This window comes from Enhydra lutris, unplaced genomic scaffold, assembly GCF_002288905.1.
Source record: "Enhydra lutris kenyoni isolate GAN:26980312 unplaced genomic scaffold, ASM228890v2 scaffoldscaffold55, whole genome shotgun sequence".
In the NCBI taxonomy this organism is placed as follows: domain Eukaryota; kingdom Metazoa; phylum Chordata; class Mammalia; order Carnivora; family Mustelidae; genus Enhydra; species Enhydra lutris.
The window spans coordinates 1,773,818-1,800,316 of record NW_019154139.1 but is presented as its reverse complement, the minus strand read 5'-3'; the positions used below and the strand labels follow the sequence as shown (position 1 = coordinate 1,800,316).

Genomic DNA, 26,499 nt, shown 5'->3' with positions numbered 1-26,499 from the left:
GGCGGAGGATGGCGCGCGCGGGGCCCGCACGTGGAGGCCGGCGCGGGGGCGCGGGCAGGGCCGGCTGCTGAGACGCGCTGCTGCCCCCCGCGCGGGCGCCGCGGCTTCAATGGCGCCATCGCCCAGGACCAGCAGCCGGCAAGATGCGACCGCCCTGCCCAGCATGTCCTCAACTTTTTGGGCGTTCATGATCCTGGCCAGCCTGCTCATCGCCTACTGCAGTGAGTACCGCGCGGCCGGGCCCCCGCACGGCCCTCCGGCCCCGGCCCCCGGGCCCTCCCCCACCCCGGCCCGGCCCCGGCCCCGGCGGCCGCCAGGAGTCGGTGCGGAGTTGCCGGCTCGCGGCGCGCCGTCCCCGGGTCCCGCCGCTCCCCGCTGGGCCAGGAGGGAGAGGGGCCGCCCGGGCACTTCGGAAGCGGGCGCCGCCGCCGAGCCTCCCGCCCCGACTCGGGGGCAGGGCCCGGGCGCCAGGCCCCGGGTGGCGCGGCGATGCCCGGGGCTGCCCGGTGTGCGGCCGCCGCTCCCGGCCCAGGCCGGCGGGCCGAGCCGAGCCGCGCGCTCCGGAGGCGGCGGCAGGTCCGGGGCCGGCGGGCCGCACCGCGGGGGATGTCGGCGGAGCGCCCTGCTCGGCGCCCTCCGCCCGCGACACTCCGGCCGGGGACGGGGGGCGACGCGGCGGCCGGGCCGGGAGCGGGGTGTCCCCGGCGAGAGCGGGGCTCGGGTCGGGCGCGCGGCTGGAGCCTTGCCTGCTGGGGAAGCCGACTCGCCAGGCGCGTCCTTAAAAAAGAGAAGTGAGGGGTGGGGTGCGTGGAGGGACCCGCCGCCGCCGCCGCCGCGGGCATTTCCTGAGTCGGTCCGGGGCTCCGAGCCCCGGACCCAGCTGGTCTGGAGCGGGGCCGCGGGTTCGGGGCCGGGTGGGTGTGGGGGACCGGGGACGGGGACAGGCTCGGGGGCGGCCGGGGTTAGCGGCCGGGGGTGGGCTGGGTGGTGGGGGGGTGGCCGGAGTCCCGGGAGCAGCCCCGGGCTGCGGTGGGGGCGGGTGGTCAGTGCGCCGGGCGCACACTCGCAGCCCGCCAGGGTGGCGGGGAGTGGCCAGGGTCCTGGGCACAGGCTCGGGGGCCGGGATGGCGCGGGCTGCTCGGCTCCCCGGCCGGCCGCCTGGCACAGGCTCCCGGTCCCTTCCCGTCGTAGCGGGAGGAGAGGACGGGCGCTGAGGAACACCTGTCATGGAGAACTGCCATGGGCGCGGGAGGTGATGGAAAAATATGGATTCTTAAAAAAAAAAAAAAAAAAAAAAAAAGAGGCCAGCGCCGCGCCTGGCTCCCGCGCCACCACCTCCAAGTCCCAGCCTCCCGCTGGCAGTCCGAGCCCTCCATTGCCCCCGGAAGGAGACCACAGAGGACCACGGAGCCCCGGGCGGCGGAGGGGTCTCCGAGTCCTGGGACAGCCCAGCCCGCCGGAACCGCGAGGACACCGGTGCCCCAGCAGACACGGCCCTACTTCTTCCACCCCGTTGTGCATCGCCCACAATCGCAGGCAACGGCTGGCGCCCCGCGGGGAGGGGACGCCAGGCGGGAAGGCCCCCAGCAGGGTCGTGACTGAGCTGCCCAGCACGCACTGCCAGCACTCGTTGGGCCCTCTGGGGGGGCTGGAGCTGGGCCTTGGAGCTATGGTTGCATGGGTCCCCTGGCTCCCCGAGGCCATCTCGGCCCTCCAGCGGCATTCGCAGGGTTCCTTGGTGATGTGCATAGAGCTGATGAGAGAGAAAGTCCCAGGACCGCCTGGGGGCCATGTGAATGCTCTTCCTGGTGGCGTGGGGTCAGCGGGGGCGCATCCAGCAGTGTTAGGAAGGGGACTAGCTCCCTGGGCCTCCCCTGGGGCTGCTGTCCTTGGCTGGCGCCGGTGACGGGGTCCATGGGTCCCAGGGGAGAACTCAGGACAGCACCTGGGCGGGGAAGCAGCGGCGATTCAGGTGAGAAAAAGAGCAACCACGGACGGTTAAGTGTAGGACGCCTTGGCGGTGGTTTGCACACGCCACACCCCCACTGCGAGCCCAGGCCTCCCCGGCTCCCACCTTGTCAGTGCCCCCGGCCTCCACCCACTGCACTCCCCACACCTGCACCTGCACATCACCCCGCCCCTCCTGTCCCAGGACTGCTGCCCGCCCCAGGCCGGGGTCAGAAAACAGCCCAGCTGCAGCCCACCGCCCAGACACACCGTGGAACCCAAGATCCCCACCCACACGCTCAGCCCGGCCTTAGCAGCCTCCCTGGTGTTCTGGAAACAAATCTTCCAGCAGGACAAGGACATTTGGTAAAATGTCTTATTTGGAAGGGTAGAAATCATTAACAATGAAAGCTTGGGTTAACCACATTTTCATGGCTGTTGCTGTTTCCACGTAACGGAATAATTGGCAATAAGATAAGACGTTTGCAGACACACCCCATTTCACCGGAAATGCACTTGGAGAAATTAAAACATTTTACTAAAATACAAAATAGACATAATAATTTATAGCGTGGAACGGCAGTCCTGCAGGAAAAAAAAAGCATTTTTTTTAGAATTAGTAAAGCAAGTAAAATGCAAATGAAACAGTTCTTATGATTTCCATTTTCTTCTCCAGTATATCTGGGATGAATAAGAACCGTTAGCATCCTTGTTTGTAAATTGTTTTTGTTATCAGTCAGGATTTTTATTACCCAGAATGTTTCTGTGTTATGGAGCAGATATATTTGGATCATATTAATTAGGGAAACTGATAAGCGTCATATAGAATTCAATTATCCTCCCTATTAAATCTGAGAATTTCTCTGCAGCACACAAGGTGTGCACTTTCAGGCGCGGCGTGAGGGAAACTGGGTGATTTCCTGGCCTGGTTTTCCGTGCGGGGATGTGGTACGGGGACCCCGCGGTGGCTCCTAGTTAAGGAGCTGGGCTCCACCCTCTGGCCGGAGAGAGACCTGCAGCCCACCAATTAGGTTAGTTGCTATAGTGACAAGGTCTTGTCATTTTTCTCCCATTGGGGAGCGATTGCCAGGAAGAGCGGAAAGAGGAAGGGGGTCCTTGGCGGCCGTCCCCAAGCCGCACACTCGGTGGCCTGCAGACGTCCTGTTGGCGGCAGGGCTGGCTCGGGGATGATGAGCTTGGGGGAGAAAGTTGGAAGTCCTTCCTCTTTCTTTGTGTCTCAGAAGGAGCCGTGTGTGCCGCTGGCCCCCTGGCCGATCTGGAGCAGAGGGCTTGGCTAGGGTGGATGTGGTTCTCCGAAGCTGGCACCGCCGGCTGGGTTACTGGGGGGCCGTGACTGTGTTGGGGTGCCCGTCGCGGAGGACGTGGTCGTCTTTCCACGCTGCCTTACAGCACCGGCCAGCGAGGGGGATGGGGAACACGAGGAGCTAGTGAGGGGTCGTGTCCAAGCCTTGACTTGGACGCTTGTGTGCGGTCTTTAGTCCGAGGTGGGAAGCTCTGTGCTGTCCCCGCAGCGAACGGCTTGGCGGACGGTCCCGGCGTGCAGATATTGCTGACGTGGAATTTTTTTTTTTCCCCAGTGGATCCCACCAAAATTGACTCGTAGTTTTGAGTTAAATCTCATGTCCTCAGCTGCGACGATGAGAAGTTACCAACTTCTGAATTGTTTTTAATCCATTAGGACACTAACCGAGCGTAGGCTCTGTACTGTCGCATTTTCTTTATAAATACAATTTATTGCGTAGTTAGGAGAGATTAGAATGTGCTACTTTCCCGCTGTTCAAATTTTATTTCTGGAGTTCTTGGAGAGGTGAATTCGAAAATACTGGGCTTAATGAAGTGATGCCATTTAGAGGTTTCTGTCTCATCTCGGGCTCTTTGGTTTTGTGGGTTTTTTTTTTTTTTCTTTCTTTTCTCCCGTGTGTTTTTATTTGATGAATTCCTGGCTGGAGAGGCTGTGGTGATGGTTTCTTTCAGCTTCCTAAAGACAAGTCACCTCTGCTTGTGGGATTTATGCGAGCTGAGCCGGATGCCCAGGCGTCAGCGACGTAAGGGGGTTTCGCCCATGGAAGTGTCCTCCTGAGCACAGACCCCTGGGGAAGCGTGCTGGGGAACAGTGTCCGGGAGCAGGCAGCCCTGGTCAGTCCTCCCAGGAGTGTCTCCAGCATCTCTCCTGCCCGTGAGGACAGAGGACAGCGGATCCCAAAAAGGGGGCTGCGTCCCGCCGTGGGCTTGCCGGGTCTGCTCGGCTCGGGGCTCCCGGCTAAATCCCACCCTAGAAGATCTTGGTCGGGACTCGCCACTCGACATTCAGGGAATGACGTGTGTAGATCAACTTTTGTGGCATGAAGTATTTTCAGGTGACTTTTATGGGCGTAATTATAGGGAAATGTTATGATAATGTGGCACTAGAAAAGGGAAGAAAAGCAAAACATTAAAATCCCCATTTCTTTATATAGCTTCACAGCTGCGCCGAATGAGAAGGGCTCCTTTCTGCATTAAAATGTGGCGCTCAGGAGTTAATGACCTCCACAGAATGCCACCTGTCACCCAGAGTGCCGCGGGTGACGGCCGAGGGATGGGGAGGAGATTGACAAGGAGGGCCGGGATTGGGGTCTCCTGCTCCTGGGGGGGACTAGAGATGGGAGAGGGAGCTGCAGGGAGGCCGAGGGCCTGGGGATCTGCCAGTTGTCCATTCTTCGGTGTCGGGGGTGCCCCTGGCTGTCACGAGGCTAACAGAATCTGCTGGTGTCCCTTTCTAAGTGCTGCCTTGCTCCCATGCACGGACCCTGGGAGCTGGAGTTTAGGCGCCAGAGCTCCCCAGAGCCTGGTGGCTTCTGCGGGGCATCCCTCGGGACTGGAAGCCCCCCCAGGGCGCCCATGGAGTGCCCCAGCTCCTGTGTGGGGTGGGGGGCTGCTTCTCTACTCTGGCCCACAGCTCTACAGAGCAGGCCCAGGGCTGCGAACTGAGACTCGGGGCGGCAGCTCAGGCTGGCTGGACGGCTGGGCTTTCCAGAAACACCGAGCAGCTGGCTGCAGGTGGGGGCGGCCGTTCTGTGCACACCGGCAAGTGTGGCGGAGGGCTCGGGAGGCTTTGTAACCGGCACTTACTAAAATGGATGCCAGGATCGAGTGTGCAAGCACCTCTGTCTCCAGCTGGGTGGGCAGGACTCCTCCGGAACGCCGCCTGCTCCCCGTGGCTCTGGGGAGGCCTGGCCCCGCTCCGCGCCAGCGGCGTCCCAGAGGATGGCGGCCTGGGCCTGGTGGGACAGTGGCCGCGTAGCGAGAGTCTCCCTGGGAGAGAGCTCTCATCTCCCAGGGCTGCGGCCTCCCGTCGCTGTTGGGCTCCTGCTGTGTGCCAGCCTCCCCCGTGGAGGGACGGCCCCTGGGGGTCCCTGCCTCGGCACCTGGCTCTCCGTCTGTGTCTGCTGAGGGAGCAGGAGCGGCTGACGGCCGGCCCCCGGCATCTGTGGAAGGCGGGAGACTCGGTCTGCATTGGATTCAGGCAACTAGGAATTAGGGCTCCTGGGAAGGAGAGGCAGCCGTGCTGGTGGCCCCCTGGGCTGGCATTCCAGTGGGGGCTGGACGGCCAGCACAAGGCAGAGGTGGCGGAGCGGGGGACAGGCTGAGCCAGCACGCCATCGTGGTGTGACCACCACCCTCTCTCGTCGTGGCCAGTCCCAGCCTTGGAGTGGGAGGAGCCTGGCAGGGGTGGCGGGCGGCTGCCCAGGGTCTGGTCCCGAATTCCTTTTCTACCCCGAAGCCTTCTCTTTCCCTGCCCGGCCTTAAGCAGGCCTCTGCGTTGGCGGTCCCCGACCCTAAGCCGTGTGTCCGGTTTTTCTTCGAAATGCATCTTGCTGTCCTCCAGGTCTGCCTTCACTGCCGTGACCCCAGCACCCCTGCCCCGGACACATCAGCATTGCCCGCAGTGCTGTCTGGCAGCCCTGGGACCCCACCTGCGGTTCCCCGTTGAGTTTAAGCTTGGCACCCCCTCTCCTGCCCTTCCGTGAGCACTCGCCCCTGCTCAGGTCACTCCGGGCCTCCCAAGGCTGGACCTTCCCTGCACAGCGAGACTCTCCATCCCCGTGTCCTGGCCTGGCAGAGTCCAGGCGTGAGGCCTCTGCCCTGGGGCCTCCCCTCCTAGGAGGGGTGTGTGTGCCTGTTTTCGCCTGCACAGCCTGGTCCATCCAGTTCACGGCCAAGTTCACGGCCTGCCGCATCCCTTCACACAGTGTAACACCCTGCAGTGGTGCTGATCGCAGGCGGCAGCCAGGAGCTGGACCAGGGCTGGGACTGGCCCTGGTGGCAGAGAGCTTCCTCCTCCAGGAAGCCGCCCCTGAACACACTGCCTCACCTCCGTCTCCAGGGCAGCGCCACTAGGAGATTGATTCTGGGGGAAACACTCATTGACCGGATCACCCTGAACTGCGTGGGCTGCCTGGGCAGATGGAGGCCTGCAGCCCTGGGGGCGTGGCCAAATGCCAGGGGCAGGGCCGAGGAGCTGGGCGGAGTTGAAGGCCGGGGGCGGGGGCCGGGGCGGGGCCAGGGGCTGGGGGCGGGGCTGAGCTGTCTGAGAACGGGCCAGCTGGATCCCCAGGACCTGTTGCTCTGGTGTCAGAAGTGATCAAAGGATTTCCACCGGGTGGCAGAGAGGGAGGCCGTGGAACCCCGGCGAAGAGCTCCGTCTTGTGACGCACCATTGCGGGCCGCCGGCTTCCGGAGGTTTCCCCTGACCCCCCTGACCCCCCTGACCCCTCTGACCCCCTGATCCCCCCGGCCCCCCAACCCCCCGACCCCCCGACCCCCCAACCAACCCCCCTCCTTCACCGGGCTCCCACGTGCAGCGCCCAGCACCCTCACGCTCCTCGGGCAACTGTGGCTCGGGTGCATCCCCGCAGCGCTCGAGGGGTGCCGGGAGGCGTCCCTGGACCCTCGCCCGCAGGCCGGGCCCCTGCTCCAGCCCTGGGTCCCAGCGGGCACCTCCGGGTCTGTGCAGGAAGACTGTGGCCTGGGCCTCCACGCTGCCGGCTGTGAGGGCGTCCAGGCCCCGCACCCCGGCCGGTGCACCGGCCTGACTTGGCTGTCTGCTGGGCAGCACTGCCCGCCCTCCGCAGCCCTGCTGGAGATGCCTCTGCTGGGAGAGGAGGTGTCTCCGCACTTTCCCCACGCGTCTGTTTTCCGGAGCTGGAAACGGCGGGGTTCATGGCCGCTCGCAGCCTGTGTGTGCCTCGTGGCTTCTCCACAGGCAGCCGGGCTGCTGGTGGGGACGGCACCGTGTCAGGCAGTGGGCACACCTCGGATCCCGCCGAGACAGGGCAGGCCGCGTCCACCCACCTTCTGAATTACCCCGCTGACCCGCGGGCCTGGCTGGTCCCCAGCAGGATTCAGAGACTTCTGTCTGCAGCTCCGTGGAACCCGTCTCATCGTGCCTTTCCCTCCAGAAAGTTGCGCCACAGGCAGGACCTTTGCTGCCTGGAAATGCCTTAATTTTAGTCCTTCTGGGGGAAGCCGGAGGTTGCTGCCCTGGTGGGGTGCCAGCGTGCCCTTCCTGTTGCCTTGTCGCTGGGCCCCAGGAGCCCTCTGCAGGGAGAGTGGTGCCCACGGTCAGCAGACGGAGGCAGGTCTGGCGGAGCAGGCAGACCCACCACCCCCCAGGATGCCCGGTGAGACTCAGGACATCAGCTTGTCCAGCACCGTCCTCCGACCTTCTTCCTCCCTTCTTTCCAGGGTGAAAATAAAACCCCCTCCCTCGTCCTCGCACTGTCCGTGGGGTGGGCACAGAGGAGTCCCTGAGCTCCCACTCACACACCTGTGCGGGCTTCCCCACAGCCCCCAACCCAGCGTGCGTATCCCATGTCCCCCTCAGACCGTGTGGTCCTGAGCTGAACCTGTGGCCGCCCCCTGCCGGGTCAGCCTTCTGGGAGACCCCTATTTGGTAAGATAAGGAAAGGTCAAAAGTGGCTGTTCCTAAGCATGTTCTCAACCTGCAGGACGGAACCCACAGTGTGGCCCATCAGGAGTAGAGCTGGCCTGACCCGAGGCCCCCCTCACCCCGTGCCGGCCCCTCCCCCAGCCCCAACCCTCTGTGCTGTGTCCTTGTTTGTACACACAGCTGTGGCACGGACGTGTCGACGAACAACACAGACACGTTCCATAGCTTCCCTTCGGGCCTCAGTTTCCCTCCCACAGCTGATGCTGCTCATGGCTGTGCCAGGCCAGGAATTTATCACAGTGACATCAGAGGCGAGTCTCCTGGGCTGCGGAGTCAGACAAGGAGGCCAAAGACCACAGGGCAGGCTCGCCTGGGCCCTGGCCGCCCTCGGCCCCATCAGCGTGTCACGGGGACAGTTGTTTGCTTTCTGCTTCAGCTCTGTGGGCTGAAGGGCCCGTGGGATTTCACCTGCGGTTCACATAATGGAGCAGAGCACTGCTGGACAAACAGCTCTAGTGTGCTTTCAAGCAAGGGCTGGGTCGCTCGGGTCACCTCACGCCGAGAGAGCTCCTTGCACATCGATGACCCGCTGCCCCTGAGTGCGCAGGACGTGCAGGGACCCTCCACGTGGAGGGGAGCCCGCGGCACCAGCACTGGGCCCACTTCCGCCCTGGCTGAGCTGGAGGGTAACCCTTGTCAAAACGTTCCCTGACACGAAGCTGGCACTCCAGGCTCTTCCCGTAACGAGGTGGCTGATTGAGAAGTGAGTCATCTGGGTTGTGGCTTGTAGTAACGCTCCTCCGGAGCTGGGTCCCACTTTCCTGTGGTCCCTGCTCTGGCTGACGTCACCCCGTGTCACAGAGCGTCACCTGCCAGAGTCGCCTCGGGGCCCTCCGCCTTGTAGACCAGGCAGCGGAGGCCAGGGGGTGCGTCTAGGCCCTGCACGACGGCCCAAGGGGTGGCTGGTGCCCGGCCTGTTTGCTGTTCACCCTGCAAGGGGAGAATAAGGAGGAGAAATGGTGCGTGTGTGTCTGGTCCCGGCGGGGGCACAGCGCAGGAGGTCTGGATTTGCCATCCTGTCCCACTGGCGGCCAGAGCTCCCTCCCGAGGGCTCACTGTCACTCTGCCTCCGTGGCCTCCACTTAGAACTCCCCGGCTCTAGACCAGCCAGCCAGGCCCTCCAGGCCACACCCCATCCTTGTCCCCACCTGCCACATGTCCCTGCCACTGTGACCCCTGTGACCCCAGGTTGTGAGCCTGCAGCTCCCCTGCCTGGGCTGCTCTTCCCCTCACCCCAGTGCTCTCCCTCCCCACCCCACAGGACTGGGCTCACCCCTAAGGCGGGAGCAGCGCTGTGGGGCAGCGTGGCCTCCCTTGTGCCCGGGCCTGGCTCCTGCAGCATCAGGGAGCAGATGCTGGGCCCGGTCCCCTGGCCGCTCTCTGAGCACTTCCTACGCTCGGGCTCACACGCACCGCCCTTGAGGCGAGCTCCTGCAGCTCCATGTGCTGGGAGATACTGCCACATGGGAGGGCTCCGGCACTCTGCTTGCCTCCTGAGTGCCCTCCGGTCCAGGCACATCTCTCCAGGGGAGGGTGCTTGGGAGGCTCAAGGAGGGGGGCAGCCGACGTGGGGTACGGGTGGACACGGCGGCTTCATAGAGGACAGAGCTCTGCGGATCCCTGGTGTTTGCCCCTGAGAGAGCAAACTCCGCACCTTGGGGTGCAGAGGCATCCAGGGCAGAGGCTTGCGTGGCAGGTGCAAGGGCTCTCCTGGCCCAGGCCGATGCCTTTCTCTCATCGGAGGCGCACGTGAGCATGCGCTGCTGAGCTGGGAGGCTTTGCGGGCCCCGGCACATCCGAGCAGCGACCCGCAGGTCCTGACCGGTCCCTGGGCCTGCACACTGGGAGCGGTGCCCCTGGGGTGGGGTGATGTCGTGGCCCTGGACGGGGCATCGGGAACCCAGACAGAGCGGGGGGAGCCTGGGGAGCCTCCTTCCTCTGCCCTGGAGCAGCAGACACGAGCAGGAGGGTGAGCCTGGCCCGTCTTGCGTCGGCTCCTGCGCTGGGTGCAAGGCTCACGTGCTCGGCCGTGGAAGCCATGCTGCTGGCCACCTCGTGGGCCTCTGCAGGACAGGACGACCGCGGGTCACTCGGCTCCGCAGAGATGGGGGTGGGGTAGCCAGGGCTCTGAATTCTAGGGATGGTCCTTCCCCCAGGGGATCCCACCCAGTCCCACCTCCCTTGTCTTCCTGTCTTGAACTTCAGAGGAGAGGGGCCAGTCCGTGCCGCATGTGGGCTCTCCAGTGCCCTTGCTGACCGCCGGGAGGGCCGGCCTCTCGCCTCTCGTTCACTGTGTCCTGCGGGTTTGCTTGCATTTCAGGAGCAGCTGGGCCGCGGCCGTGGCCGAGCGCTCTCACGCGCTCTGAAAGCCCACTGGGTGATGGAGGGTGGGGGGTCCTCCTGGCTCGGCCCTCCGGCAGCACAGGATGTGCACAGCTCAGGGCCGTTTGCTGAGGTCCACGGTCTCCTGCCGACGCCAGGGAGAAGTGCGTTTGCTGTCTTCATGGCACCTGATTTGCTTGGCCTGATCGAATGCTGAGAACGTCGATGTGCGCTTTCCCGAAGCTTTGGGGTTCCACTTTGGGGGTAGAGGAGCAGCCCTGTAGAGCCCGTGATTTTTTTCACAGTTAAAATGCTAACGCCTCGCAGGCCGGCCTAAATGCTGCTGGACTCACATGAGTGGCCTCTCTTTCAGAAAAGCACTTTGGCTCTGTTTTTAACTTATTTTTCTCCTGTAGTATCCATCACCTGATAGCGTGTCCCCAGATAGAGCTAAATGCCATTAACAGCTTGTGTAGGACTCGTGTTAATTAATTGATGCTAATTTATGTTCCTCAGCTGCTGTGTGGCAGTGGGGGAGGCACGCTGGCCACGGGAGCCACGTGGGACCTTCTGTGGGCTTCCGTGACCTCATCGTGTTTCCCTTCATCACTGGCTGCTTTCGGGGGGCGGGGATCTGCTGGCTGGAGCAATGCTCTGTCTGGGGTGACCCACCAGGACCTTGAGCTCCCAGCTGGAGAACCGGCCAGGTTCTGGTTGAACCTGTCGTTGGCGTCATGGAAACACGGCCTGGCGAGGGGTGAGCAGGGGACTGTGCTGTCCCATCCGGCCACACCAAACAGACTCCACACGACGTCCTCCAGAAGCAGCCCCGGGAGCAGGCTGGTTAGTGAACCCCTGCCGTTTCCTACCTCCCGGCGCGGGACGGGAGCTCCCCAGAGTAAGAGTGGGACCAGCCTTGGAAAGCGCCTGGGGCCATGCAGGTGGGAGGCCGGTGGCCTCTCGAGTCCGTCTCAGCCCATCTGGGTTTTGTGAGACACGGGCCGTTGACGCCTTACAGATCTCGAGCCCCTGGGACGTCGCTGTCGTCAAAATCAGCATCTTGTTGTTCTTAATAGAAGCGCATTTGTCGATCAGGTCGGGGTTTGGGTCTTTGCTCCCATCTTTATTTCGGGGTTCCGACGTGGAAGGAGAAGCGTTTTCTAAAGGCAGTGGACACGCGACACCCGGACTGAGCTGCAGGGGGCCGCGGGCCGCCTCCAGCCTGGATCCCAAGAGCCGCGGAGACGGTGTGCACCGCCTCATGGAGGCTGAGGTCATGGAAGTTCACAGGTTCTCCTCACGGTCTCGGTCTCGGAGGTCAGAAGGTTTCCCTCTGTTGAACCCGGGAAGTGGCCAGGACCCCCGAAACGAGGGGCCTCTGTCCACTGAGCACGTCAGCACCACCCAGCATGGCCTGGAGGGCGTGAGGCCATGAGCAGGGACCTGGACCCCTCGGAGAAGAGGCTTCCCGTACTCCACAGGCCAGGCCTGGAGCCCTCCTCACCCTATTCACAGCCGGGGGTGGTCCTGCAAATCTGAGCCCCAGTTTGCTCTCTCCATTCCTGGAGCCAGTGATGGGGCAGGGGGTGCCTCAGAGAAGCAGAGAAGCAGGACTCAGCCCCATGGCACAGATGAGGGAGCTAGAATGTTCCTTGGGGTGGACCCGGCCACCCCTGGGGTGGTGACACTCGGCCCAGCTTGTCCCGTGGGGCTGGGGCCCTGTGAGGCCAGCTCACCGGGGGTGGGGGGCCGGGGACGTGGGCTCCCTGTGGCAGGAAGGACCTGTGCCCGGTGGGGTGTTCCCGCTGCCCCTACCTCGGGCCGGCTGAGAAGTACGGTCATGCCAGGGACAGCCGCGGCACGCGCTACAGGGCGCTGCAAGTGAACAACCGTCCTGTGTCTCGTCTGAGCCTCTGGAGCCTCCCAGGGCCCAGGCAGAGAAGGGGTGATGCGCACGGGGACAGGAGTCCCCTGATGCACCTCCGGGCGCCTGGGGAGGAGGTGGGGCCCCTACGTGTCTGCGGATCAGAGGTGGAAAGTGCCATCGTGTCCTTGGTCTAGGTGAATGGACCGCTGGGCTGCAGAAGGATCTTTCTATGACATTAGATCTGGAGTTCCTACCATTGCAAAGCAGTAACAGGGCAGATGGAACTCAGCCTCAGGTCCCCTCCCCCATCCACCCCCTGGGACAGCCCCACGGACCGTAGAGTTCTTGGGGCTGCTGGACATGGGATAGGCCACCGGGCTGGAGAAGCTGGTGCCACCGGGCGGGGCGCGGCTCTGCACTCGGGGTCACCAGAGCCTCTGCGGGTCAGATTTCCGCTGGAGCGGCTGCTGGCTCAGTGTGTTCTCCCTGTGGCTCAGGCGATGCATTATGGAAGGTTCCAGAGCTGACCTGGGAGTCCAGGGAGGGCTCCTGCTGGCCTGGGGTCCTACGAGCTCTCCAGAAGGCTCCACCATTGGGACCTGAGGGGGGGGGGGGGGGTTGCCGTGCCTCCTTCCTGCTGCGTGTGCACGAGGAAAAACCTTTCATTTCCGCTCGGGAGGTGGTTTAAACCCCACGTGCCCACGGGCTGTGGGTTGTAGGTTGACACTGGGCTGTGACCCTCACAGAGGTGTGGCCTGAGGTCTCTCCCGTCGTCTGTTTTCTCCATCTGCTTCAGAGCGTGCTTGCGCACATGTACTGCAGATGTCAGTCACTCACACTTGAGTATGAATGAGGCTCTGATGCTGATTCAGCTGACCAGGGGCTAGTGTGGAGATAGGGTCTCACCCTGTCTGACCCTGACTTGGAAGACTAGCTCCAGCCGGTGTCACTGCCTGTGGGGTAGAAGGGCCTTTAGCAACGTCTGAGCCACTAAGCGCAGGAGGAAACAGCACGTGCAAGGCCCATGGAGTCCTTGTGGTCAACACCACGTCTCTTGGTTCCAGCAGCAGCACAGACGAAGACCGACTGCCCCAGAGTCTCCCCTCTGGGACTCCTCATGTGCCCTTTGTGCACAGGGCCCCGCCCGGTTTCGGAATCCCGCTTCCCAGGGCTCTGTTCCGGGGTCGCGGTTGCAGTCCTCCTACCACTCAGATTCCTGGCGGTTCCTACACGCGGGGCGGTGGTGACAGAGGCTGGACCTGAGGCCCGACTGTGGGAGCCCCGGCACCAGGCTCGTCCATGCAGTCAGGCTCCCGGGGTCCACGTGGGACACGGTTGGAAGGTGTGTGCCCCTTAGCCCCCCGCCGTGTGGCCTTGCTTCGAGCAAGCACCACGACCCTTCCCCCGCCAATCCTTTTCCCCCTGGAGTCTTCATGACAGTCGTCGGAGGTTGATGCTGCCATTTTGTTTTGGAGGTGAATGGGGCTTGGGGAAGGGGAGGGACGTGGCCGGGGTCCCTGGCAGTTGGCAGAGGGGAAGGAGTGTGAGCCCCCAGGCTGGGTTTCCGGCTCGAGGACTCTGGGCGGCCAGCTGTGGCTCTGCCAGGCAGGGGTTTCTGTGGTAGGGCTGGGCTCTGGGTGGTGGCGAGAGGCAGGCTGGCCCCAAGACTGGTCTCTCCTCCCCTCAACCAGCAGCAGGGTCCTCTGAGTATCCTTCTGGGTCACATGGTTCCACCTGGACCCCGGTTCAGGGTCCCCAGCCTGGTCAGGTGAGGGACACCCATGGCCAGGGCTGCGGCAGACGTACCAGACCAGCCTGTGAGAGAGAGGTGGGCGCCTCCCTGACTCCTGGGTCCTGATGGGTGAGGAGATGCCCCCCAGATGCCATCTTTACTGTTTCCAAGTTTAGATCGAATCACGATTTTTGAAAAACGGACAGAAGGGAGAAGGAGGGTCTCCGTGTTCTCAGACGATGCCGGGAATCCCGTCTGACAGCCCCCAGCAGCAAGGGAGAAGGGTCAGCCCTGGGTACCCCACCCGGCTTCCCCCTCTTTGCATGGGGTGGGGGGAGGAGGGGACACCCAGCACCTGCTCCTGGTGTGAGAGGGGCCGGTGGGGCCTGGACACTGTCATCACCTGGAACCCAGCTGTAGGGCTCACCTCAGGCTGGTCCTGTGCTTGCACACAAGCTCCTGAGCTGCTGTGGCCGTTTTTCCTGGTCCCTGCTTCCCCCATCAGACCAAGAGCCCTGGGATGACACGGCTGGGGCAGAGGTCCCTTGGGTCCAGACCCCTGCCCAGGACCTGGTGTTCTGCGTGAGGCTTTTACAGATAACTCCAAGGGAGGTAGAATGGCCCCGCGCTGCTGTTTTAAAGCTGTAACAGTAAACTGACCTGTCCTATCAGTGCTTGCGTGAGGAGGTTGTGGGCAGGTGGGGTCTCGAAGGGGTCCGTCCTGGAAAAGCGGGTCCCCATCCCTAACCTCCTGTGGGAGCCGCAAGGGGAGCCTTGGAGGAGAGCCCACGAGGGTGACGGGACTGCGGCAGCGAGGGCCCTTGGGGAGGGCTGCCTGGGCCGGGGCCGCGGGGGCCTGAGCTGGTGTTGAAGGACAGGGAGACTCGTGGACACCCTCCCCCAAGCCCCTGGGCTGGAGATGGCATAGACAGAGCTCTCTGAGACGTGACATCATGGGGCTCCTCTATTCCCCTCTAAGGACGAAATATGTATTTATTGTACGACACACACAATGGTAAAAATCACACCCAGGGAAATAAAAACCGTTTGTACTCTCATGGCTCAGAGAGGGGAGTGCATGCACGGAGTTTGTTTCTGGGCCTTTTGCTGGGCCCTGGCCTTTCCCCGTGTCCCCACCTGTGTCTCTGCAACGAGGGCCCCAGAATCCCGGGAGCTGCTGCAGGGGTGGTGGGGGGACCCCTCCCAGCCCTCGCGGGGCAGGGTGGGGCCAGGGGTCTACACCGGAGTGATCCAGGGTGGGCTGCCCCCCACACCATGCCCCAGCCCGAGCCTCCTCTGACCCCCCTAGGTGCTGAGCTGTGCAGGCTGAGGATGGTCACTGTCCCCACCGGCCAGTCTGCCCACGGACCGAGCACACACTCCTGGAGCTGACCTCCCCGCCTTTGAGATGTCTGGCCAGGGGCGGTCGTGAAGAGGGACCAGGCACCAGCAGTGACTTGGAACAGGGCCCCCAGCCAGGGCCCCCAGCAGGCCCTTGCTCACCTGTAAACCCAGCATGGCCCAGGGCTGCCCTCCCAGGCAGTGAGGAGAAGGAAGACTGTCCCCAGGGACAGCACCTCTGTCCAGGTCAACATAACGAAAGCACTCTGACCTCCCGCACCTGGGGACGGGTGAGGACCCGTGGCTGCCAGGGTGACCCCCTGCCCAGGTTGACAACGGGTGACCTCATCGATGTGCCTGGCCGGGGAGGACCAGACTCAGTGGTCACACAGCGCTGGGCGATGTGTCCAGTGTTCATTCCGCAGGGAATCTGGGGGCTTGGGGAGACTTACCCACATGCCCCAGCATCGTTTTGGGCCCCGAGAAGTTCTGGGTGGCAGATGGCTCGGTGAGAAACCTGCGCGTCCGTCAGGCAGTTTGCTTGGCAGGCGGCTGGGCTCCTAGAAGAATGCGGGAGAGGAAGGTCTGGGCCATTCTCCAGACCCTTGTGGGCCAAGCCGGGGCCAGTGCCTAGGAGAGACCCGATGCCCGGGGAGACCCTGGAAAGTGCTCCCAACATGATGGCATCGACCAGGCCCTTGGCTCCTTGAAGGAGGGGCCCTGAGGAACATTCTGGAATGTGGTCACTAGTTTGTAACTCCCCCTTGGTGCTCCCGGTGGACTCTCTGGTTTTTCTCTGGCCTCAGCAAGGTCACGTGTCCGGGCATGCCGTCCACTCGGGGGAGGGGATGGGTGGGGTGCTCCAAACACAGGATGAGCTCTGTCCTGGTCAGTGGCTTCGTGAGAACCCTTGAGGGTGTCCTGTCACCCCTGCAGAGGCAGGAGAGCCCTCGGGGAGCATTTGGGGGATGGGGAGCCCTCCTGGGACCATGAGGGCTGATCCGGGCCCACGTCCAGGCCTCCAGGGAGGAGTGCAGTACAGTGCCCAGGTCCGGGGGTCAGTGCTGGGCACTCCGTTCTGCACCCCCAGCTTCGTGAGGTGGGCTGGCCGGTTCCTGTATGTGGACCGGGAGTGTCAGCTGTCCTGGCACAGCCCTCTGTGCGGACGCGGGTGTCTGTGCCACCCTGCGACAGGCCCGTGCGCTGGGAGCCACACAGAGGTGCCTCTGAGCCCTCGCTCGGTCCTTGTGCCGAGGCCTGTGTCTGGGGTGGGATGGGCAGCTCCAAGGAGCACGGGCGGTGTTAGCTCTTTGCTTCACGGACGGGCCCCTGAGGGACCCAGAGAGGGCCCGGCTGTGCCCCAGGCACAGGCTGCTTGAGCTGGGACGGCCAGCTGCAGCCCCGGAGCCCTGGGCTTCCCACAGCCCTGGCACCAGAGGCACCTTGCGTATGAGTTCAGTGACTGTTGTGTTTGAGAACAAAATCACCAGTCGTGATGATAGCTTTAAGACGGAATTTAAGAGCAAACCTCCGTTTAGCGAGGCTGGGTCTCAGATTGGAGAGGGGAGGAATGGGCTTCTACCGTGAGCCGCTTTCGGAGCAATGGTGTACTTGGGAGGAGAGATCAGGCATACCCTTGCTCCATGCCCTGTGAGATCCGGGCGAAGGCCTCTCCTCCAGGAAGCTCTCTGGGTTCTGCCCCCACACACTGCTCTCAACCTGCTTCTTCTCGTGCTGAGGGCTCCCCCGAGGAAGAGGTGGGTGCCCCGTCCTGCCCGTCTACCTGCAGACTTGAAAGAGCTCCCTTCCGGGAGCTCCAGATTTGTCAGACATCCTTCAAGGGGACATTAACATCCCCTGAAATTCATCAGGGTTGTCTCCTGGCGTCCTGCCTGGCGATGCTGGGGCAGACAGGAGGGGTGCCTGGCCGGGGTGGTGTCCGTGTGGGTGAGGACCCACGGCTGCCCAGCGGGGCGGGGGACAAGGGAAGACGCCGCTTCTGAGGACCCCTCCTTCCATTTCCCAACACTTGTGTGCGGTGGCCCGTCTCCAGGGAACACGTCTCCGTCCTAGAAACCCTGTGCCGCCAGAGCTGACCCTGGTGTCGGGCGGAGGCAGTGCCCGTACGTCCCGGCTCTGGACACGCAATGAACACACGTTCCTCTGAAGTTCCAAATTGCAAAATTTTCATCTCAATTAACGTAACAATACATCTGGAGAGGCGGCGGTAGGCACTGGAAATTAAGTGACACCTTTTGGCATCTCACGTCAGTGAGGAGCCCAGCTGATTATTTTTATATTACAATCCCCGGGCGTTGTCAAATTGATTAATAAATTCGCTGAAAACCCATTACCTCTTAATAAATTAATCTTGGTAGTTGGGGGATAAGTTTCGGGTGACCTTTGAATGTGGGCTGTCTCCATGCGTCTGCGTGGGGTCGTCGTTCTCCCCGTGGACAGGCAGGGCCTGGTGCCGTGGCTGCCGTCCTGGTCAGCTGTCCTCCCGTGGACGCGGCAACGTGGAGAGGGCCCCCTGAGTCTCTCCAATGGCTCTGGTGCTGGGCAGCCTGGGAGTCCTCTGGGCCTGCCCCCTCCCCGCTGTCACAGACAAGAGTCGCCAGCCCGGGTTCTCTGGAGCTCCCCAAACTGAGCTTCCTGGCAGAGCAGACAAAAGGGAGAACCCCCTGGGCGTGCGGCTCTTGTTGTCCATTAAGGACATTCAGCAGATGCCTGCATGGATGGGACCGCTTCCTGCCCCAGGCTGTCACCTCCCCCCTCCCCTGCTGCCCTGGCCTGAGACCCCAGGACCCAGCCCTTCCACCCTGCCCTGGGGCCCGCTGACTCCCCTCCTGCCTTCTCCGCAGACACTTGCCTCCCCCTGCCTGTCCTCACGGGCTCTCTGCCCTTAGTTGTTCCTCCATTCCTGGCATTGGGCTTGTCAGGGTCATCATCTGAGTCGCCCACTCCAAACCCCCCCTGCTGGGGGCCTTGCTGCAACTCGCCCTCCCCAGGCCCGCTGGTCCTCCTCCTCCCGGGGGGACCTCTGTTCCCCGTTTGCATGGCGCCATCCCCGTGCAGAACCCTCGTGTCTGGAGTCTGAAGGAGGAGTGAGCAGAGGCCCGGGCTCCACGGGGGTCATCCCGAGGTTTCCTGGAGAGACCGGGTTCAGACAGGGGGTTCTGTGGGTCTTCCCAGCAGCGCCCCCCAGCCGGGGCCACCAGAGATCTCCCTCAGGCTTTGCGGGCAGGCGCCTGTGGTCCAGGGTCCAAGCCCAGACCCCGTCGTGCCCAGGACAGCCCCCAGACCCACCCCGCCATGTGCACCGCCACCCCACCGTCCCCTTGGCCTTGACCTACCCCATCAGGGGATTGTGGAGACCCAGGGGCTGGGATGCGGCAGCCGGCTCTCTGATTGGCCCAGCAACACTCCGCCATTAACTTGGTGGCGTGCTACCCGAGGACTAATTGAACCAGATGGCGGTAAAACCTGAGTGGGGGCACAGAGACATTTTTACATTTAAGTTGATCAAAATGAGGTGCAACAGCATATGCTGGTGGAGATTAAGAACGTTTAACTACATATTAACGGCTTCTCCCTGTCCCCTTCCTGGTGGTGTCAGCACAGCCCTGCCCCACCGCGGTCCCCTCTCTGGCACCGGGGCTTTGAGCCCCGGGTTTAGGTGTGATTCGGGCGAGTTCCGTGTCTGAGGCTGACCTCAGTGCCGTCCAGCGGGGACGGACCCCCGGCTGGCATCGGGAGCTGGGGACCTCTCCCAGGCTGGGGTGGGCGCTGTCGCAGGGCCATCTCCACGGCAACCGTGGTGTGACTGTGGCTCTGCAGGGTCAGCCCGCTTCCCTTGTTCCCTGTGTCACTGCACTCCTGGCTGGGGACACTGGGCTCAGAGGCAGCACGGGTCCTTCAAGGATACCCCACCCACTTCGCTTTCTGGGGGCTGGGGCTGCAGCCCCGGCCAGCAGAACTGGGCCCCATTCCCCGGGGCACCCTGTGTGGGGAGCGGGCAGGGTGCCAGGGGCCGTGGGAAGTGCAGGCCGCCTGGTCCTGGGCCCGCTTTCTGAGCCCGGCATGCTCGCTCCTGCCCCTTTCCCGGGTCTGACCGCTCTGGCCGCCTTTAACAAAGAGTGCGTGCGTGTGTCTTTGTGGAAATGCAAGCGACAGTCAACCGTTTCTGCAACACGCTCTCCGTCGGCCTTCGGCACGTCTGGGGTGTGGGGCAGCTGCTGTCTGCCAAGTTCAAAGCCGTCTCCGTCTCCCCCAGGAGGTCCTGGGCCCATGAAGCAGTCCTTGCCCATTCCCCCTCCAGCCGCCCTGAAACCTCCAGCCTCACCGTCCTTGTGGCAAAGGCCGAGGGTCCCCCTGGACGGGGCAGAGGGACGTCCAGCAGGAGGTCTGGGCTCTCGGGCAGACGTGAGCTCTTCCCTCCCCACCTGAGCAGGGAAACAGTGAATGGCTCTGCTCCAAGCTGGGCTGGGGCCCCACTGCCCGGCTTCTAGGCATGCTTGACCTCGGGAGAGAGCCTGGGACATAGTTCTGCTGGGGACATGCCACAGGCTGCTGTCCGTCCGCTCTGGCCCGCAGCCTGGGCTCAGGGAGGCTGCGCTCAGGCCTGGGGTTCCGAGGATGGAAGCTGAGCGCCTCGACCCCCTCCTCTGGCCTGTTAGGAGGTGAGCTCCCCCAACCCGTCCCTGCTTCCTGCCCCTCCCCGGCTGGCCACGGCCTATTGTGTGACTGTGCGTGGACCTGGGCTCGAGGGGCGGCCGGCGCAGTAGTGAACTCTGGACTCCGCCCGGAATGCCGGAGGCCGGTGTGTCCAGCACGCAGACATCCGGGGTTTGTGCCCGAGGACTTGGCTCTGGGCCACTGGAGGCCTCAAATTGTGTCCTGGTGAAAAGCAGCCCCGGGCTGGAGAGCAGCGGACCTAGTGGGAGCTCTCGCCCTGCCCCGTCTTCCGGCTGGATACCCGATCCCTTCACCGGGCAGCAGCAGGGAGGCCGGAGGGCGTGAGCCCCCAGGACCAGGCCTCTGTGGCGCGCTGAGGCCAGGCCTCCCTCCTTCCCTCCCCTCCTCTCTTGCCTTCCTTCCTCCTTCCCCCCGCCCAGCATCTCTGGGCAGCCTCGGTGGGGGTGCCATCCTGGCAAAGCCCACTCTGTTTTCCAGCCCAGTGACGCTCACATGTGACAGGACAGGGGACAATCCTCATGAAAAGGCCCTTTGTGTATTCTGGCTAATTAAGAAATAGCAGCAGGCCTCGAAAGGGGCCCAGGCTCCACGTCCTCTTTGGAAGTCGGCCATGGTCATAAGGGGCCGGACAGGCTCATCCAGCAGTAGGATCCCGGGGAGCCCTCCCGGGCCCAGCAGAGCGTCCTGCTTCTTCCCGGGGCCGCTAGTCCAGGGTCAGCACACCGTCGCCTTGCTGTCCTGCAGAGTCGGAGAAGCAGAGATGATCCTGGCAGTGGGGTGCGATGTACGGCACCAGGGACTCAAAGGGGAGCCCTGTTTCTCCCTCTGCACTGGGAGGTCTGGGGCAGGCGGGAGGCCTCGGCTTTCTGAATCTGTGAGTTGGGACAGCGACGGTGCTGAGTCTGCTGGGCACGGGGCTCCGGAAGCTGAGGACGCGTCAGGGCTCTCACTGTGTGTCCGCGCCCGGGGTCCCCCACCCGGGACTGCCGTCCCTGCACCAGCAGGGGACTGACGGAGGGCACCTGGAGTCCAGCCCCTCTGCCCGCCCCTGGCTGTGTTCCTCCAAGGTCCCGTCTGCCCAGCTGTATGCACGTCCAGGGACACGGGGATTCTCACTCAAGGCTCTTGCTCAGGGACTGTCCTGGGCTGGGGGTCCGGCACCTCCTGCTCACGACCAGCCCCGCTGCCCCGGCATGGAGGACCAGCAGAGGGCCTCCCCCCTCCCCATGTTTGTCCCTCGCCCTTCATGGCCAAGGCTGGAGGATGTGGGCACAGGTCCGATTTGCTCCGGAATAAAAGCGTCTGGTCTCTGAGCATCTGACGGAGCCACCGGGACGACGACACCGGCTGCTGACTCTTACAGATGTCCTAGTCAGTCCTGTTCCTGGCTGGGTGCAGAGAGACTGAGACCAGACGAGCTGCTCAGCCCTTTGGGGCCTCGGTTTGCTAGCCTGTGTCATGCGGGTGGGAGCAGAGGAAGGCTGAGCCCTAAGGCAGGGTGTGAGGCCTCAGTGAGCTGTACACAGGGACTGAGCCCAGAACCCCCATCCCCACTGCGTCGGCACCGCCGGGACCTCATCCTGCAGGGGCTCAGGGCGCCTCCCCGGCTGCCACACCTTCCACGTGCCGCAAGGGACCCTTAGAGCCCCGGTGTCCTCCGAGGTGGGCGGGCCCGGTGGTTACGGCCGGTTGGTACACTCTCAGAAGGGAACCATCCCCCAGGGACACTGTAACACTACGGGGGCCGTGCTCCGTGTCCGTGACCCCCACAGCGCTCTGTGGACACTGACTCCGAGACGGGCTGACGCTCTCACCTCCTGCCCCGGGAGCTGCTTCACCTGCGCGGAAGGCAGGTCTGTGCCCGGAGGAGGGACGGGGCCCAACGGGAGGGACAGAAGCTCCGCCTTCTTCCCCGGCGACACGCGGCAGCCCGTGTCCCTGCATTACCCACACCAGCCTGGTCCCCCGGGAGTCATTGAGAGCTCGGGAGGGCGGGCCTGGAACAGCGGTGTGGGCCGGGAGGGCGTCTGGGGACAGCATGGACCTTGCGCAATCAACAGGCTCTTCGGGGCTGACCCCAAGCAGAGAGCTCTAGGGTAGCTTAAATTTGAAAATTAACATGAAATCAAAAGAGACAGAGTAATTTTTCATTCTGCTTGAAAGGTTATTTGCTTTCTCAGCTGATGCTTAGTGTACTGATACACGATGTCAAAAGGTAAATGATTTTAAACCAGATTCAATTTAAATTTCATTACATATTTGTAGGGGAGAGAGGCTCCAAGAATCCCTCGCCTTCTCTTAGAGGATCTTTCACTTTTAATAACTCTGGTGCCTAACGCCCTAATCTATTTATTATGCAACCGTGAAGCAGGGGCCGTGCTCCTCTCGCTCCCCAGAAACCCGCGCGGAATGCCTGAGTCGGGCCTGCGTCCCGGGGGCGGCTGTTCCGGGGGCCAAGCACAGCCCGACCGTCCTGGGAGATGCAGGCTGCAGACGCGGCCCTAGGGAGCAGCTCGGCCCACGCACGGTGAGAGCGGAGACTCTGTGGCCTCGGGGTCCCCATCCGCGGCGTGGATGGCCTGACCCGCTTCCAGTCTGGGAGCCATGGTGCGGCCGTGGAGCCGTCCTTGGGCCCTCTGCGTGCGCGGGCTCCTCGCTGGAAAGGGGACCGGGGCAGGCAGCCTCACTCTACAGGACCTCACCGTGTCCCCTCAGAATCCACGTCTAGCCGGGCCTCAGAACATGGCCAGTTTGAAAGTGGGGTCCTTGCAGATGTCATGAGCGAAGGTGCCATCACAGGGGAGCAGGCGGGCCCAAGCTCTGTGTCTGGGATCCATGCACGAGAGGAAGGGACGCAGAGCCTCAGACACGCAGGGAGAAGGCAGGCGACGAGCGGGGCAGAGCGCGCAGGGGTGTGCCTGCAAGGGAAGGGCGGGCACCAGGGGTCTTGGACAGACGCTAGAGGCTGGGGAGAGGCCCAGAGCAGGTTCTCCCGCCGCCTCCAAAGGCATCAGCCCTGCCCCTAGACCTCGGACATCCGGCCTCCAAAGAGAGAGGACGAAACTGGTCCATAGACGGCTGAGCCTGTGGCACTTCGGACGGCCACCCAGGGCTGCAGTCATGCCACCCTTGGGGTCGGTATGGGGGAGACCTGAGCCAGCGTCCCGGTGGCCCACAGACCTCTGTGCCGCAAGCCCCATCCACCGCTGAGCTCCGTGCGGCCAGACCTGGGAAGGGTCATCTCGGCAGGCCCTGTGGGTGCTCTGGGCCGCATCCCTGCTCTGCGGCGCGCGCAGGAAGCCCAGTCGGAAGGAGGGGCCGTTGGAGCCAGTGCACCCACCGCCGGGGCTGAGGGCTTAGCCTAGACACAGTACTGGGACTGGACAGTGACTGGTGGGTGACTTGCGGGGTGTCGAGGAGTGGAGAGGCCAGCGGCATGTCTGGACGAGAACACAGAGACGGACAGAGCCTGGCGGGCTCAGACGGGGTGTGGCAGAATTCTCTGACCGCTCCCTGCACAGGCTGATGCGTCCTTCTGTCTGCGGGGGCCCCGGAGCCCGGGCTTGCCGAGGCCACTGGGATTCTTCTGGGGCTCCTCCTCAGGGAGGGCCGTGCCCCTGCCCTGGGCCCTCGAACCCCCCCACTCTCTCCCAGGCTGTGCACCCCTCACTTGGTTTGGGGAGTGAGGACAGGGAACGCCCCTTAGGGTTGTCTCATGGCTTCCCCTGGGCTGTGGAGTGGCTGCAGGTGCGGAGGCCGGAGAAGGTGGACAGAGCTCTTTGGAGAGCCAGCGACAGGTGGACAGGACACATCTCGAAGGACAGTATACAGGCTACGATCTAGAATCTTCCAGACTCTGGGCTCCAGTATGTCCCTGAGGCCGGGGCCAGAGAAGGTCCCGAGACAGGGGCTTGGCCGGGCCCGTGGTGGGTGCAGGGGAGCGTGGGGAGGGCCAGGGTGTGGCAAGTCACCACCCCACCCATGCTATGAGCCCTCGGCTCCCTTGCCAACAGCTGGAAAGCCCAGTGGGTGGGTTGCGGCACGACTATGTTCAAAACGGGTCTGTTTGTGGGGGGATTGTGAGCTTGGAAGGAATTTTTTTTTTTAAGATTTTTTTATTTATTTATATGGCAGAGAGAGATCACAAGTAGGCAGAGAGAGACGGGGGAAGCAGGCTCCCCGCTGAGCAGAGAGCCCGATGTGGGGCTCGATCCCAGGACCCTGAGACCATGACCTGAGCCGAAGGCAGAAGCTCAACCCACTGAGCCACCCAGGCGCCCCTTGGAAGGAATTTTCTTTGGAAATCAGCTGCCTGATGAACTCTTCCTGCCACGGCTAGAGGAACGCGGGAACAGGGTGACGAGGGAAGGGCCGTAGCTGGGTTTCCCGGGGCCCATTTTGCCAGTTTTCACCTTATCGTTGCCCTCTGGCTTTCTCTACCGGCACGGGTTGCTCTGAACGGCACATCTGAGCACTTTAAAAAAGTAACATTAGTGCATCTGGGGGACTTTCCTCCCCGATCTGGGTTCGGTGTATTTTGCAGGATCAGATAGCGAGGGTGGAGGCTGCAGGGCCTGGCCCCGAGCTTGCTCCCGCCGACCCGGGGCTCTGCGTCCGCCGACCTCTGTCTCATGCTTCCTATCCTGGCCCGCAGCTCTGACCGTGTGGTTTGTCCCCGGGCAGAGCACACGGAAAGCCCAAGGTAGTCCCCCAGGGTTAGTCATCATCGAGCTGGGGATCAACACCAGGAAATCCCGAAGCACTGTTTGCAGGACGGACGTAGTGTCCGTGGTGAATGGTGCTTGTTACAACAGTGGGGCTTCTGGGACCCGTCACCGGCGCACCAAGATGGTTGAGGACGCGTGGCTGTGGCGGCTCCCAGCCTGGGGGGGAGTGAAGGTGGGTCAGGCGGGATGGTAGGGCTGTGGCTGGCCGGCGCTGGTCTGTGCTGCGTCTATGGGGAACGCAGCTGGTTGATTTCTGGCGGTCGGGGCCGTGGGCACCATCTGTCCACCCTCGTGGGGAGGAGGGGAGCCAGAGCGAACAGGGGCTGTGGGCTCCATGGCAGGACCGAGGGACACCCCCATCTGGAGGGGACTTTGCTGCAGAAATGGAACCCCAGCTGCGGGGGGTGTTGATGGTGCCAGGAGGGAGGGCAGGACAGGCCCCTCTGGCTCGCCGCCTGTCGCAGCTCCTACAGCCGAGGCCGTGATCGCTGGGAATGTGTCTGTCTGTCTGTCCACGAGAAACAGCGCTGATGAGCCCTGGGGTGTCGAGCTGGAGTTCAGTCTCTCCTGAGAAGAAGGCTGGTGGTGGCCACCTCGAGCTGATCCCTGGAGGTCAGAGGTGTCCAGGGTCTTTCCCGCGTGGCTTCCTGCCCTGGGTTCCGTGTCCACTCTGCATGGGAGACCTGGGAGTTCACGGGTCGTCTGCCCTTCACCCTCAGGAAGGACCGTGTGACAGTGAGGCAGAGCATGCAGGGGGCCTGGGAAGCAGGACATGCGTCTCCGAGGCTCCGAGACACCGTGGGTCTGCTGGGACCTGCCTGGTGTCTGGCCCGTCCTGGGCACCAGGGGATGGAGGGTGTGGCTGCCCAGGAAACTAGGAGGAGCCCAAGGAGCCTGAGAGGGCCAGAGCCCCCAGGGCCAACCGGAAAGATGCCCAGAGCTGGCAAGTGTCGCGGAGGCTGGCGGGTGGGACAGCCTCGAGACAGCGTCCGCCCCGCGCCGTCGCACTTGGTCCCAGAGCAGAGGTGTCTGGTCACGGTGTCTGTCTCATTCTGACAGTTGTGTGCTGGAGCTCTCTGGGGCCTGCTTCACCCCGGACCCATCCCCCGAACCTGACACAGGGTCAGGAGCGGCCTCGGGATGCAGCTGGATGGTGGCGCTTGGGGGAGGCAGTGGCACACGTCCCCATCCAGGGGACCTCACGGGGCGGGATCAGGTCTGTAGACCACGGCCGGTCCTGCACAGATCCTTGTGGTATGAGGCTGGTGCATGGGGCGGATTGGTGATTTCTTCGTGTCTGGCGGCCCCAGTGGCAGTGGGGCCCTGTCTGGACAGCTCCGGATGCTCTCCGCACCCCCGCAGGTCAGGCTCTGTCTTCCTCTGGAGACTACTCTGGGGCCTAAATTCACCCCGTTTGGGTGCTTTCGTGCCAGACTGGCCATCTGTGACTGTGCTCGGTGCCCTCAGGGCACAACTCTGGCCAGGGCTGCGGGACTGGATGGGTCTTCATGCTCATGACCTTTCCATAGACCCGCAAGCTTCCCTCCCGGCCCCGCTTTGTCTCTGTCTCTGTCTCCCTTTATCCCTGTCTCTCTCTGTCTCTGTGCCTCTGTCTCTCTCTGTCTCTCTGTCTCTGTCTCCCTTCATCTCTATCTGTCTCTGTCTCTGTGTCTCTCTGTCTCTGTCTCCCTTCATCTCTATCTGTCTCTGTGTCTCTGTCTTTCTCTCTCTGTGTCTCTCTGTCTCTGTCTCCCTTCATCTCTCTGTCTCTGTCTCTGTGTCTCTGTCTTTCTCTCTCTGTGTCTCTCTGTCTCTGTCTCCCTTCATCTCTATCTGTCTCTGTCTCTGTGTCTCT

General features: G+C 63.1%; 1 protein-coding gene across 1 annotated transcript in view; it reads left to right on the top strand.

The window, feature by feature from the left end:
- Positions 1 to 109: 109 nt before the first annotated feature.
- LOC111157678 (family with sequence similarity 19 member A5, C-C motif chemokine like) overlaps positions 110 to 26,499 on the top strand; it is a 181,281-nt gene continuing 154,891 nt past the window's right edge. Inside the window, exon 1 of the mRNA XM_022519297.1 lies at positions 110 to 221. Coding sequence (XP_022375005.1) covers positions 110 to 221 — 112 coding nt within the window. The remainder of the gene's footprint in view (positions 222 to 26,499) is intronic.